Source organism: Gambusia affinis, linkage group LG05 (genome assembly GCF_019740435.1).
Source record: "Gambusia affinis linkage group LG05, SWU_Gaff_1.0, whole genome shotgun sequence".
In the NCBI taxonomy this organism is placed as follows: Eukaryota; Metazoa; Chordata; class Actinopteri; order Cyprinodontiformes; family Poeciliidae; genus Gambusia; species Gambusia affinis.
The window spans coordinates 30,416,168-30,430,636 of record NC_057872.1 but is presented as its reverse complement, the minus strand read 5'-3'; the positions used below and the strand labels follow the sequence as shown (position 1 = coordinate 30,430,636).

The 14,469-nt window shown below is 38.1% G+C and overlaps 1 protein-coding gene across 1 annotated transcript in view; it reads right to left on the bottom strand.

Moving 5' to 3' along the window:
- LOC122831849 (golgin subfamily A member 6-like protein 7) overlaps positions 1 to 14,469 on the bottom strand; it is a 79,592-nt gene that overhangs the window by 62,502 nt on the left and 2,621 nt on the right. The window contains exons 3-6 of the mRNA XM_044118356.1: positions 14,322 to 14,389; positions 8,213 to 8,308; positions 4,716 to 6,089; positions 4,132 to 4,295 (exon numbers count right to left, since the gene is read on the bottom strand). Coding sequence (XP_043974291.1) covers positions 4,132 to 4,295; positions 4,716 to 6,089; positions 8,213 to 8,308; positions 14,322 to 14,389 — 1,702 coding nt within the window. The remainder of the gene's footprint in view (positions 1 to 4,131; positions 4,296 to 4,715; positions 6,090 to 8,212; positions 8,309 to 14,321; positions 14,390 to 14,469) is intronic.

The window sequence follows — 14,469 nt, the reverse complement described above, 5'->3', positions numbered from 1 at the left end:
TGTTGCAACTCGGAAAGTCCCAAAAAGTCACAAGCCATGACACATGCTGCTGTTGCAACTCGGAAAGTCCCAAAAAGGCACAAGCACATAGTTTCACCATAGGGTCATTGTGTCTCAAGTTGGAGTCTATTGCTCTCGGAAAGTCCCAAATTTCACAAGCACATTATCTCACAATCGAGTCATTGTGCCCCAAGTTGCAGATGGTCAGGTTGCGCAACCATGAAGTTGCGCACAAACTGTTCTTTATCTTTCTCTCTCTCTTCCTCCCTCGGTGTACTCCCCGGGGAGGGAGAAAAGTATAAAAACATGAGACCGAGGTAATACGGGGTTCTTCGTTCCCGGCGCTGAGACTCGACACAAGAGCGGCCAGAAGACCAGCAGAGGACTACGCCCTGGAACCAAGAAAAGCGCCTCACAAGGAGGACAACGGAGCTCCTCACGCCGGACCAAAGGGCGAGATCCACCGACCCACTGCCTTGGTTCCTAATTGGATTTCCAAACTCTGCACTCTACCCAGCGATCTCAAAACCACATCGCAACAGACTTGGGGAACTGATCAAAAGACAAAGGATCGTCTAAAGAGCTGTTCAGCTGGATATAGCAGACAGTTCATTTTGTTTCAGTTCCAAGGTGGATTTATGTTCAAGGATAAAGACTCTGACCAAGGACCACAAGGACTCCTGTTGCCAAGATCCAATACCACCGATGGGTATGAGTTGTGCCGCACCCCAAAGCCTTATTTGATAGACAGATGACAGTGTAGGGAGGTTGTTAGGTAAAGGTTGAATTGATCTAAATTTTATTGATTTTCTTCGTATTGTAATCTCGAGTAAATTCTGTATGCCTGTCATTTTCCTTGCCAAAGCTTGCTTAATAAATACATATATCTTAAAAATTCTGATTAGGGTGTGGACATTGAAATTAATTGAGTCATTTGACTTAAATTTCTTCTATTTATAGTAAAACCAGTATACATGATTCCAGTAATGTGGTGGCTTCGGACTTTCCTTTGGTGAGAGTAAAATAATGACCCTGGGACTTAAATCCTAGTCACTAACCAAGTTACGACAGGAAGAGAACTACCGTTAACAGAAGTGGTTATTGAAATTATGCAGCTGTGAGGGCTACTCAGTTGATTGTTTCTTAACTGAAAAGGGTCATAACTTCTGGATAGGAGGTAGTTAGAGCTAGACGAGTCTCTTTCACCACCAGTTTAAATAGATTATCTCTTGTAGATCTTGTTCAGGGTAAGACCCAGGTCTTAGAGATTTTCCGGACCTGTTAGACAGAGAACTGGTCAGTAGACAGCCCGAGGAGTTGTGAGGAGAGGACGGGGCTGGCTATTGCGTAATAACAAACATGGCATCCCTGGGTGGGCCCAAGTCCAACGGAGTCGGAGGGCCTCAGGTACTAAGTCAGTAAAGACAGATGTGATTCTGAATAGCTCACTTAGTGGCTAGCTCTTAGGGAGAAGAGCTAGTGGTGACTGATAAGGCCGTCAGTCACAACCCTTGCAGTAACTGTATGGCATACAGGTGAGGGAAAGCTTCTACTGAGGATAAATGACCAGATCCAGACAGTGAAGCCAGTAGCCAAACCGGCTTAGACCCATCCCTGCTCGATAACGTTAAGAGAGGCTTTGGGGGATAGGCAACTCGAAGACAAAGAACAGACATGGATAATAAAGAAGATGGATACTCGAAAGTTAAACCGATGCAAGAAAATCCACAAGGAAGTGGCTCTGGCCACGAAGATGGTGGACAAAGTAGAGGAGGGGAGCGATCTATGCTCTCCAAATCCCAACTACAGAGAACTCCAATGAAGTTGCTGCTGCTTGGTGATGGATTCGGTACATGGACCGAAGTAAACCAGCGTATGTTTTATGATCATCACTACGCACTCAAGCGGGACAATCTACCGGAGTTCATGAAACTCCTGGTGGACACCCAAGGCATCTACAGCTGTTACAAACTGGACCATGGCACTCGGCTGGGTGTTGTTTCGTGTTCAGTGGGGGTCAGCAAAAAAGGTGAGGAGCCCGTGGGACATCAAGGGTGATGGACTGATCGCGTTCACCAACTACAAGTACATGATTCACAACCGGGAGTTCCAAGAGGACCTCAGACCTTTGTGCAACTGATGATTACAATAAAATATTTACAGTTATTCTGATTTTGTATGCAAATGTAAAAAAAATAACAGACATTAATGGTCCATTTGAAAAGAGTACCCCAGAAACATTTTACATACTACATAGCTTAAAACAACTGCAGATTATAATAACTGCAGATTTAAAAATATTGTGATATATTTATTGTGTATCGTAACATATATACTGGGATATTAGATTTTCCTCATATCGCCAAGCCCTAGCACAATGAAATCAATGATATCTGAAACTTTGGAATGGAGGTTATTTACCAACACATCTTCATAGTTACAGCACAAATAAAGTGAAGACGTATAACTGATTAAACGTTTCTGCTGTCTGTGAAAGAACATTTTGTGATAGTGGCTGTTTTACTAAGTGAGTCAATGGAGAAAGAATTTTAGAACATAACAGCAAAATGATCAGACAGGATGACATCAGTTACAGAGACACTGGAAATATTCACACCCTTACTGATAATCACGTCCAGTGTGTCCTAGATTGTTCAACATGCTGAATTAGACCAAAATGATCAAGAATATCACAGGTTGTTGCCTCTGTCTTTGGGCTTGTCAACATGGATGTTAAAATCTCCCACAATTATTAAACAGTCATAATTGGTGCATGTAAAAGATAAAAGCTCATTAAAGTCAATAATATCATATTGCATATATGTTGAGGTTTTGTATAGGGTTAGACCTTGTTCATGGTCTTTCACCTCAATTCCCAGATATTCAAATGTTAAATTACCTAAAAAGTTGTTTTTTCTTTTAATTGAAGAAATTCTTAAGGATTAGGGCAACACTTCCTCCTTTTTTGTTTTCTATTCTCACTTAAAAAAATTTCATTAGGAGGTGTTGATTCAATTTACATGGGCAAGTCAGAATGGACCTTACTAAGCTCCGTCCACAACCGACCCACGTGACCACAAGTCTCACAAACAAAGCCTGGCAGCGCGTTGTTTCTATGGAAACATGACCGGATTAGTGCATCATTTCTACCGGATTTTCACAATATATCAGCTACTGGAATGAACGGAGAAACTAACAAGTTCATGTCATCATCTGGGAGGAGGTTACTGGTTTCTCAGTCACAAGATGCTTGCAAACTTGAGGCCAGCAGGTGTCTGTCAGTTATGGTAGATCTGAACTTTGACCTCAATATGAGAAGCTACAGACTAATAGGAGGAACCAAAGAGCTCTGTAAAGGTAAAGGCAAATCTTCTGAAGTTGGGATATCATTTATTTAATTTCACATAATTATTGCGGTAGAAGCCACTTGTTTCTTAAAATTTGATGAAATCTATTTGTTCTACTTGATGTTTGTCGTCAATGATGTAAACTCAAAAGAACGAGGTAATGAGTCCAACGTTTAGAAACTACAGCGGCTGTAATGAGCCACAGCAAAGGTAAACAAAGGTAAAATAACCCAAACAGGTGATCAACTCAAAACCACTCCTAACTTTTTAATCTCTCTCTCTTAAGCACACCTGTTACCGTGGCAACCGCCTGCGTCCCGCAAGACGAGCAAAGATTACGTTAAAAACAAAACATTCCGTCCGTTACGATACCAAGTTTATTTGTGGATTATTAATCGTTGGTTCCCTGAACCCAGCGATGGTTGACTGACCAGCTGTACTTGGTGCTAGAGAGGCTAACAGGAGGAACAGTTTAGTCCAAAACCTTTTCTACTAAAATAAAATCTTCAGTGTGTGTCAGATACACGTTGCATATTGATCTGTTTAGCTAACGTGAGACTGTAGCAGACAGGCTACAAGGTGTAGAAGTTGTATCAGTGCTATTTTGCTGTACTTAGCTAACGGGAAGCCTGTTTGTGAGACGGCCAATCACGTGATCACATAGATTGGGCATCAGCCAATGAAAAGCGGCCCCTCTGGTAAGGTCCATTGTCAAGCCATTAATCTTCCAGAAACTTTCAGATTTGCTTTAAACTTCAAGAGTAGAAGTGGCATTTTGTTTTACCTGCTCTTCCAGATCATTAATTATCACCAAGTCTGCAGCATTATCCTGGCAGTACCGTCGACTATCGCGCCAGTTCAACCCAAAAAAACTCATTTTATAAAACAAGTAGCAGTGCTCTCTGAAGTAAAGCCATCCCATCCTGCAATCCAGACATTTTGGTCTCACTAGACAAGGAGAAAGAGCAGAATGAAGTGAAACTTTGGTTAAATAATCTCAAAAGGAAAAATAAATTCTAAAAGAAATCCATGCAGACTTATTTAATATTTCAATCATCAAAATTATTCAAGCAAAGCTTTTAAAGGTAGAGTGCAGATCAATATTGGAAGGTGATTAAATTACGATATCATTCTAATCAGAAGTAGTGTACCACAGTGTTCACTAAAAAAACAACAAACCAAAACTTGGCTGTTAACTTGTTGCTAATGACTCAATTTTACTGGCTCACTTTGTTGTCAGAAAAGTGACCTTCAGCACTCTACCTGTGATAATAATGGTCAGCTACGTCATGAAAAACTGATAACTGAATAGTTAAAAAATAAAAGGAATAATCAAGAGTTTCAAAGGTAATATAGAAATATAATTACTATCTAGAGGACAGAATTCTTCAACTGGAAAACTGTTATGGCTCAGGATGAAAGTGTAGAGACGTTTTAGGATATCTGTCTCCCTGCATCGCTTATATGCCTCATGTTTCGCTAAGACCAGATTATCTTTCTCTTTATCCCTCTCTATTTTGTCTCTGTCCAGCTTCGCTCTTTTTTCCTTCAGCTCCTCTCTTTTTCTCTCCAGCTCCCGTTGCGCTTCCATCAGGGCCTCTTTCTCTTTGTCCAGCTCTTCGCTCTCTTTGGCCAGCTCCTCCTTTTTTTTGTTGAGCTCTTCTTTCTCTTTAGTCACCTCATCTTTCGTTTTTCTGAGCTCCTTTTCCCTTTCCCTCACCTCCTCTTTCTCTTTCCTCAGCTCAGCTTCCCTTTTGTTCAGCTCCTCTTCCTCTTTCCTCAGCTCAGCTTCCATTCTCCTCAGCTTCTCTGCCATTGTTTTCAACTTTTCTCTTGCTTCTCTCAGCTCCTCTTCCTCTTTGTTCATCAGCTCTACCTGCTTGTCCAGCTCTGCTGTCTGTGTTCTCAGCTCATCTGTCGCTTTGTTCAGCTCATTTGTCTCTTCGCTCAGCTCCTGTTTCTCTCTTCTGAGTTGATCTTGTTGATTGATAAGCTCATCTATTTCTTTGTTCAACTCATCTTTTAGTTTTCTCAGTTCATTTTCCTTTTTTCTCAGCTCCTCTATCATATTTCTCATCTCCTTTGATGTATACAACTCCTCTCGCTCTCTTTCCAAGGCCTCCATTTCTTTTCTCAGCTCCTCTTGCAGTTTTTTCAACTCCAATTGCTCTTTTCTCAGCTCCTCTTTGTCCTTCTCCAACTTCTCCATTTCTTCATTAAATTTCTGTTTCTCTTTGATCAGCTCCTGTTTCTCTTTGTTTAGCTTCTCTGTCTTCTGCCTCACCTCCTCTTTCTCCAGTGTCAGTTGCTCTCTGTCTTTGTTATACTTCATTATCTTTTGATTCAGCTCCTCTTTCTCTCGGTTCAGCTCCTCTCTGTCTCGCCTCAGCTCATCTTTCTCTCGGTTCAGCTCCTCTCTGTCTCGCCTCAGCTCCTCTTTCTCTCGGTTCAGTTCATCTCTCTCTCGTCTCAGCTCCTCTTTGTCTTTTCTCATCACATCTATGTCTTTTTTCAGTCTCTCTTTCTCTCGTTCCATTTCCTTTAACTCTTTTTGCAGCTGCTTTAAATCTTTGTTCAGTTCCTCGTTTTCTTTGTCAATTTGTTCTCTCATCCAGATCGACTGTTTCTCTTCTGCCAGGATCTTGATCTGGTTATTCATGGCCATTTGTTCATCAACCAGTTGACGTTTTTCTGTTGTAAGGGTGTTGATATTTTCATGCTGCTTGGACATCATTATAGCCACTGTAAAAACACACAAATTAGTCAGAAAGTCATTCAAACTATCTTCATTAACATTTTCAGTTTCTTAGACCCTTTCAGGATTTCAGACAGTTTTCTTATGGCGCATTCAAAACTGAAGATATCAGTGGAAAGAAATCAATGCCAGGACTGTAGAATCTCGAATCATCAAACCAAAGTTGTGAAAACTTATTTTCCCATGGCGAAGCGCAAAATGACTAGCTAGTCTCAACGCGTTAGGCGGTTCCAACACAACGCATGCACACAGCAGCTTGGAGTCCTGCCAGTACGATAGTACTAGAGGAAGCCAAGTTATACCTGCTGAGTGAGCACTGATGTGTCATTCATGAGTGATTCGATTCATTTGAATGGCTCTTTGATTAGATTGACTATTTATTTCCAACAGGTTTTCAAAATAAGCAATCGGTAGGAGAGAGAGAAGATGTGCAAATATTACCAAGAACTAAATTATTTGTTAACCTCCTCTTTTCTGTTTGCTGAATGGTAAGACTCCAGTCTCAATTAGTGAGAGCTGGTCTTTGTTTTTTACCACTTTGTTTGCTCATAATGCTCTGCTCACACATCAGCTTGTTTTTTTATTTAATTAAAAATTATTTAACCAGTAAACAAATACAATTGATAGAAATTAGTGGAACATTTTTAGACTTATTGGTGCAGATAAAGATTTTTGTTTCTGCCAAAGCAATTCAAGTTCATTTTTCTTATTGTGATTCTAAATTACAAATATCCCTAAAACGTTATTAATACACACAACTTAATCAAAGCGGCATGGGAAGAGGACTTGGGTTTTCTGTTTCCAGATGACTTGTGGGATAGAATTCTTTACCGTGTCCATGGTTCGTCACTGTGTGCCAGACATGGACTAATTCAGTGTAAGGTCCTGCATCGCACTCACTGGACTAAGGCCAGGCTTTCTAAAATATACCCAAACGTTAGTCCGGAGTGCGATCGTTGCCATCGAACACCTGCCTCACTGATCCATATGTTTTGGTCATGCCCATCACTAAAGCAATATTGGACAAACATTTTTGCAGCCTTGTCTGAAGTAGCTCATATGTCCATCCAGCCTGATCCACTAACTGCATTGTTTGGTGTACTTTCTGAGACGGTTTCTTTGTCAAGACTTGAGGCTGATCTGGTTTCATTTCTCACTTTGTTGGCGAGGCGTAGAATATTGCTGTGCTGGAAATCAGCTTCACCTCCCTCATTTGAAATCTGGATTAAAGATGCTTTACACTTTAGTAAACTTGATAAGATTAAATTTACCCTACGAGGTTCCACAACTAAATTTTTAAAGATTTGGCAGCCGTTTTTTGATTTTGTTCAGACATTGCCGTCCCGTATGGTGCCCAACTAAATTTTGCTTTTGCCTGACCTTTTTATTTACATTATCATATTATTTGTCAAATTATTTATTTTGTCATTAATACCCATTGATGTGCCTTTTTTTTTTTTTACTCCTTCCCTTTTATTTCTTCTTCTAACATATCTACTTTTTGTTTTTTGTTTTTTCTTGTTTTTTTTTTCTTATTCCTCTGGATTTTATTTGGGAAGGCTTATCCATGTGTTCTGTACGACTTATGTTCGGTTCTGTTATAGAAAAAACTCTACATATGTTGTTCATATATTTTTGCACATTTTGTATTTTGATGTTAAAACCTAATAAATAAATAAAAAAAAAAAAAAAAAAAAAATTAATACACACAACTTCTTTGACTGTGTCTGACATCATTGGAAAGCTTAGAATCCACACTTTCAGACTATAAATAAGTCAAAACAGGTAGACGGGTTCATTGTTTTGTTGTGGCCAGTCACATTTACAAAACAACACCACTCTTCTCATTAGAATGAACAGAGAAAATAACAATAAGTCTGTTATTGTTAAGACACTAATATTTTCGTGAAGCCATCATAAACACATCACTAATATTTTCATTTCAGGTTGTGTTATTGTGGGACATTTTCAAGTTTGCTGGTCCATGAGTGTTTGTTAAATGTGTAAAGTGGTCCTCAGCCTGAAAGTTTGCACTAAATCGTCTCTAAACCTGTAAAAACTCCACATAAAGGAAGCTACTTAAAATTAATTCTGTTGAAATGAAACTTACTGTAAGCGATATTTGCAGCCAGCACGACACTTAACACCCCCAAACACACCAACAACAGAAAAGAGTGCTGGACTGTTGCTGATAAAACTCTTTGAGCTGAAAGAAAAAATGGAATCAATATCATTATTGATCAATCAATTAAGTTCATTTGTACAGCACATTTTAGCAACAATGAAGTCTTCTACACCAGCTTATACATCTCTCTCAAGCCTGCTTTAGGGTAATACTCAAAGGTTTAGAGGTTTTCCGGACCCGTTAAGCGGAGAGCTGGTCAGCAGTCAGTCCCTGGATGTTGTGAGGTTTAGGGCGGGGCTGGCTATTGCGCAATAACAAGATGGTTTACATCGTGAAGTGTTAAGGAAATATGACTATTTTGAGTGCTTAATATAGTTAATCTCATGCCATGTACATTTAGGTAGAATGAACATTCTTATTTGGACAAATGCTAAACAGATGTAAGCCAGCCAGGAGACAGGAGATAAATATTCTCTTGGAGGAGTTTAACCAAAACACTATTCTCTTGAAAGGCTTTAAATCAGGTAGGCCATAAACCATATCCTCCCTGGCTCAGAAGTCAAAGGTCGGGGGTTTCTCAGAGAGGAGAGCTGCATCTGGAGTTGATCACAGCCTGGAATTTTAGGAACTTCTGATTTTTTAATACATTCTTAAATATTAATAGCGTGTGTTCGATTAAAGTATATTACCCAAGTTAGAAGTATTAATCTAGTAGATGACGAATGTATTTGAAAAGTGTATTATCAGTGATAATTTCAGAATCAAAAGGAAAATTGTTTGAATTAGAAAAGGAATTCTACCTCATTTTGTTCTGTGACAAGACAAAAATTTAAGTTTTTGGAGATGCTGAAAACAGAAAAGCAGAAAACTAAGTTTGATGAAAATAACTTCTAATTTTAACAAGTAGTAAATGACTTTTGATTTCTGCCGTAAATTTAGGGGAAGGTCTAAGTTTTTCCAAGGTAGCTTTTGGTTGGTCAAAACAGGGAACGCCCTATTTGCATATATTAACAAAAAGAAACGCCTTCACTAGAAAAGTGAATGCTCAATAATAAGAAGTCAGATAGCTGCTCAATTCTGCTTTTCCTGCATCAGCTCTCTCCAAAGACATGTCTTTGCCTTTTCTTTCTCTGTCTTTCTTTCTGTCTTTTCTTTTCTTTTAATTCTCTGACTCAGGCAAAGAATGTATATCTCTGTAACTCTGCAGTTTTCTTGTTAATTCATACGGTGTTTTCCTATTGGATTAAACTCTGTAAAACTGTGACGTCAGCACGCCTCGTTGTTTCCTGGCCGACGTGAAGCCATCCGCTCAGGGACCCGGGAAGGAAGAGAGAGAGAGCCAAACTTTTTTCCAAAATTAAGCTAACTTAAAATATCTCTTTCTTAATAGAAGCCATCATAAACACATCATGCTGTCACCAATTGTGAAACCAGAAACAGATATTACATTTTGTCAAGTTTCATCATTAAAATCATCAAAACACAGAATGAAATAATGACATCAGACATTACAGAAAAAGAATTGAAAAACACAATAAGTAGATTAAGACCATGTAAATCACCTGGGTCGGATGGATACACGGCAGAATTTTATAAGGAATTTCAGAAAGAGTTGATTCCAATCCTCCTCCCTTCACTAAATTGGATTCTGAAAAAAGCTCAAACACCTCCGAGCTGGAAGGAGGCAATTATCTCAGTAATACATAAAGAGGGCAAAGACAAACTGGATTGTGGCTCATACCGACCGATATCTGTTTTAAATATTGATTACCGACTTTTTACTTGTATAATGGCCAGACGATTAGAAGAATTTCTCCCTTTCGTAATACATAACGATCAAACTGGTTTCATACGACAACGCCAAACACAGGACAATATAAGAAGGACGCTACATGTTATAGATCACATACAAAAAAATAAACTGGAAGCCATTATTATCAGCATAGATGCGGAAAAAGCATTCGATTCAGTGGATTGGAATTTTCTCTTCAGGGTTTTACATAGATTTGGACTACATATTACAATAATAAAAACAATACAAGCATTATACAATAATCCCACAGCGAGGATTAAAGTTAATGGATATTTATCAGACAGAATTAACTTAGAAAGAGGGTCAAGACAAGGTGTGCGTGGTCACCATTACTGTTTGCATTATATTTAGAGCCATTAGCCCAATCGATAAGACAAAATAAGGACATCAAAGGAATAATTATCAAAGGGATAGAACATAAATTGGCTTGTTATGCAGATGATATATTGATTTATATGGAACAACCCACCCACTCCCTCCCAGCCTTGCTGCAATTATTCGAACAATTTGGTCGACTATCAGGATACAAAATTAATATTAACAAAACTCAGTTACTGTCTTATAATTATACTCCAACTCAGGAAATCCAGAACAAGTACCCTTTAACCTGGCACACTGACCACTTCAAATATCTAGGCATTACTATACCAAAGGACCTTGGAAAACTATTTGAATATAATTATGTCCCCATACAAAAAAGAATTAAAGAAGATATCACAAGATGGAATCTTACTCCTTTTCTAAGTTTTAGCTCAAGAATTAACTCGATTAAGATGAACATACTGCCCAGATTGTTATATTTATTCCAAACTTTGCCAATTGAAATAAATCCAAAAGTTTTTCATGAATGGGACAAACTACTATCAAGATATATTTGGCAAGGTAAAAGACCTAGAATTGGATATAAGGTATTGCAACTGGAAAAGAAAATGGGAGGTTGGGGTTTGCCTTCCCTTAGAGATTATTATTTAGCAGCACAAGCAAGAACATTGATATACTGTTGCGACCCAACATATAATGCTCAATGGAAAACTATTGAAACAAAGGCGACACCCATTCCTGTGCAGGCAATTCTAGCTGATGCAAATCTACAGGGTTTCATAAATAATATAGATAACCAATGGATGAAAACAACCCTTAGAGCATGGAAGACTATTGTTAAAGAAAATGCACTTGAGAACGACTTGACAATCATAAAATGGATCGCATATGATTCAGACTTCAAACCAAACAAACTGGATGCCAGATTTAAGGAATGGACAGCCAAGGGAATCACTGCTCTGTGCACAATAATGAACAACAACATCTTAAAAGATTTCGAAACACTCAAAAGAAAATATTCTTTGGACAAACAGGACTTTTATCGATATTTGCAAATAAGGAATTTTGTTAACTTAAAAATTAAACCAATCACTGACAAGAAGATGAACTTAATGGAAATTTTTATTAATGCCTATAAATCAAAAATTAAAGGGAAAATTATCTCGCTTATTTATAAAAACCTTATAGACCTAAAAAACAATTCAACCCTACATATCAAAACAAGATGGGAGAGAGAGGGCAATTTGACAATAACAGAGGAGGAATGGACAATAATATGGAGATATCAATGGACATATAATAAATCACTACAATGGCAAGAATTTGGATGGAAAAATTTGGTAAGATTCTTTATCACACCTGTTCAGAAATGTCACTATGATGGAAATCCTCCTGCATGTTGGAGAAAATGTAGAAATCAAAATTCAAACCATTATCATGTCTTCTGGGACTGCCCAATTATAAAACATTACTGGAAAGAGATAAAAAGTGCTCTACAAGACATTTTTAAGCAAAACATTCCTTTGGAGTTCAAGCTTATGTATTTAGGTATAATTCCTCAAGACGCCATAAAAAGAAACAAATATCTGATGACTATTTTATTAACAGCAAGTAAGAAAAACATTACAAGAAAATGGTTATCACATGACAAACCAACATTAGACGACTGGATTAACATAACATTCAACATCTATGAAATGGAAAAAATAACAGCCTCTCTCAATCACAGGACTGAACAATTCGATCAGTGTTGGAAGATTTGGGTAGACTATGTAAAACCTAAAAGACCTGATTTCATTTTTAAAGACCAAACTTGTTAAACTTCCTCAGCAATCCACTCTCCTAGAATAGCCACGCTTTATAATTATTTTATATTATAATGTTTTGTTACTGTATTCCCCTTTTTTTTCTTTCTTCTTCCTTAGTTTTTTTTTTCTTTCACACTTTCTTTTCTTTATAATCACTTTAAAATCTTTCTCAGAGAAGTGTAGTTACATTTTTGATTTGACTGTTATAAGGCAATGGTCTATATGTTCATCTTATTTCAAATGTTGAAGTTAGTTTGGTGATGCCTATTGTCATGTAAATGATACTTTCTCGAGAATCAATAAAGATATAATAAAAAAAAAAAAAGAAATCATCAAAACACATCAAACATGTCGGTCAATGTTCCAGTGGTTACTGGTGGGGGTCCAGACGGGCCTCAAAGGAACTCAGTGCTTCTGAGGTTTCACAGTTTTATGGAAGTTTGTTCCAGATTCGTGGTGCACAGAAGCTGAAAGCTGCTTCTTCATGTTTAGTTCTGGTTCTGGGGATGCAGAACCAGAACCAGAACCAGAACCAGAACCAGAGGATCTGTTAAAACCTGTTGATACAACAGGTTTTGAAGTAGTGCGGTACAAAGCCATTCAGTTAGTCATAAACTAACAGAAGACGTCTGAAGTCTGTTCTCTGAGCTACAGGGAGTCCATTTAAGGACTCAGAACTGGAACCAGATGTGCTCTGTCTTCCTGGTTTTAAGTGAGAACGTCAGCATCAGCATTGTGGATCAGCTGCAGCTATTTAACTAACTGTTTAGTCAGACCTGTAAAGAAACTGTTGCAGTAATCAATACAACTAAAGATATGCATGGTTAGTTTCTCCAGATCTTGTTGGAAAATTGGAAATATTCTCCAGGTGATAGAAAGGCGACTTTGTAACTGCTTTTATGTGGTTCTGAAGGTTCAGCGCTAAGTCTATCACTTAGGGGTGGACAATATTGCCAAAAGATTATATTGCTTTATATTTTTTAAATACCTTGATAATTTGTGTATTTTTTTGTCACTACATAAAAAGAATCACATATAAATATGTCCAAAATACACCTTATGTTTAATGCATCAAAGAAAACTAGGTTACAGCAAACTTGGTGTGAAAACATACAGTCCCCAAGGCCAACTCTGACCCATGCATACTTAGTTTTTCTGCTGGTTCTCTTCCTTTTTACTCTACAATTCATAAAAATTCGAAGATGTGTTTAATAACAACATCAGGCTAAATCGTTCTCTGAACACTGGCTGGTGGATGAAACATGTGGGTGTGGCTGAATGGTGGATTCCAATACCACTTTCCTCAAGACTAAAAGTGTTTGAAAAGTGTGGCACACGTAAAGTTAAAAGGCCTTTGATGCCATTGCTCACATTATATTGCTAGAAAAGTTATGTTAACACTGTATAGAGGCCTTAAATATGAATGGATCTCCAATTATTTTGAAAACAAAAAAGTAGAGTTGTAGAGATAAACAATGTCTGATCTGACTCACATTATATAAACTGTGCAGATTTTACTAACATTTACTAACATTAAAAACTATTTCAAAGAAAAACATCTCAACAGACCAAGTTACATGGTTACAAGGTTTACATGTGACATGATGTTACGGCCCTGGGCCTTATGGGCTGAGTTGCAGGTGCCTGGTTGTCTGTCTTTGTGCTCCTCCCCTTTACAGATGCTGCTGATTAGTTCATTTGGAGCACAGATCATTTAAACCTGGTCGTCTTCACCTTCTGGGTCGCCTTCGGCGTCCGCTCTGCCGCTTGACGCTTGTTGTGTTTTGGTGCCAGGCCTCAGCTCCCCTCCTTCTGCACATTTAAGTTTGTCTTTGTTTTTGCACTTCAACACTTCCATATGCACTCATGCACCACATCCAAACATTTGCATTACACCACTGATACCGACATTCACAATACATTGTTGCTTTTGTTAATAAATATTTCTTGTTGAGCACTTTAACCACTGCATGGTCTCCCATTTTTGTTATGACCTTGAGCCAGTCGTAACACATGAAAACAATTCCTGTTCCAGCCCATGTTAAGAAACTATAACTTCCTTCAGAAGGAATAAAAATGTATTAAGTGTATCTGAATAGCATTGTTATTTTTAAATCCGCATAAAATTTTAAATATGTATAGAGTCACTTACATTTAAGAGGATGTTTGGCATTGTTGACATTGACTGTAGAAGAGTCTTCATCCCTGTAGTTCTCCATCCTTTACAGAAAAAAATAAAGATTTAGATATTATAAAATGTCCAACAGCTGCTTGAGTGATCTCAGCTGTATCTCATGGAA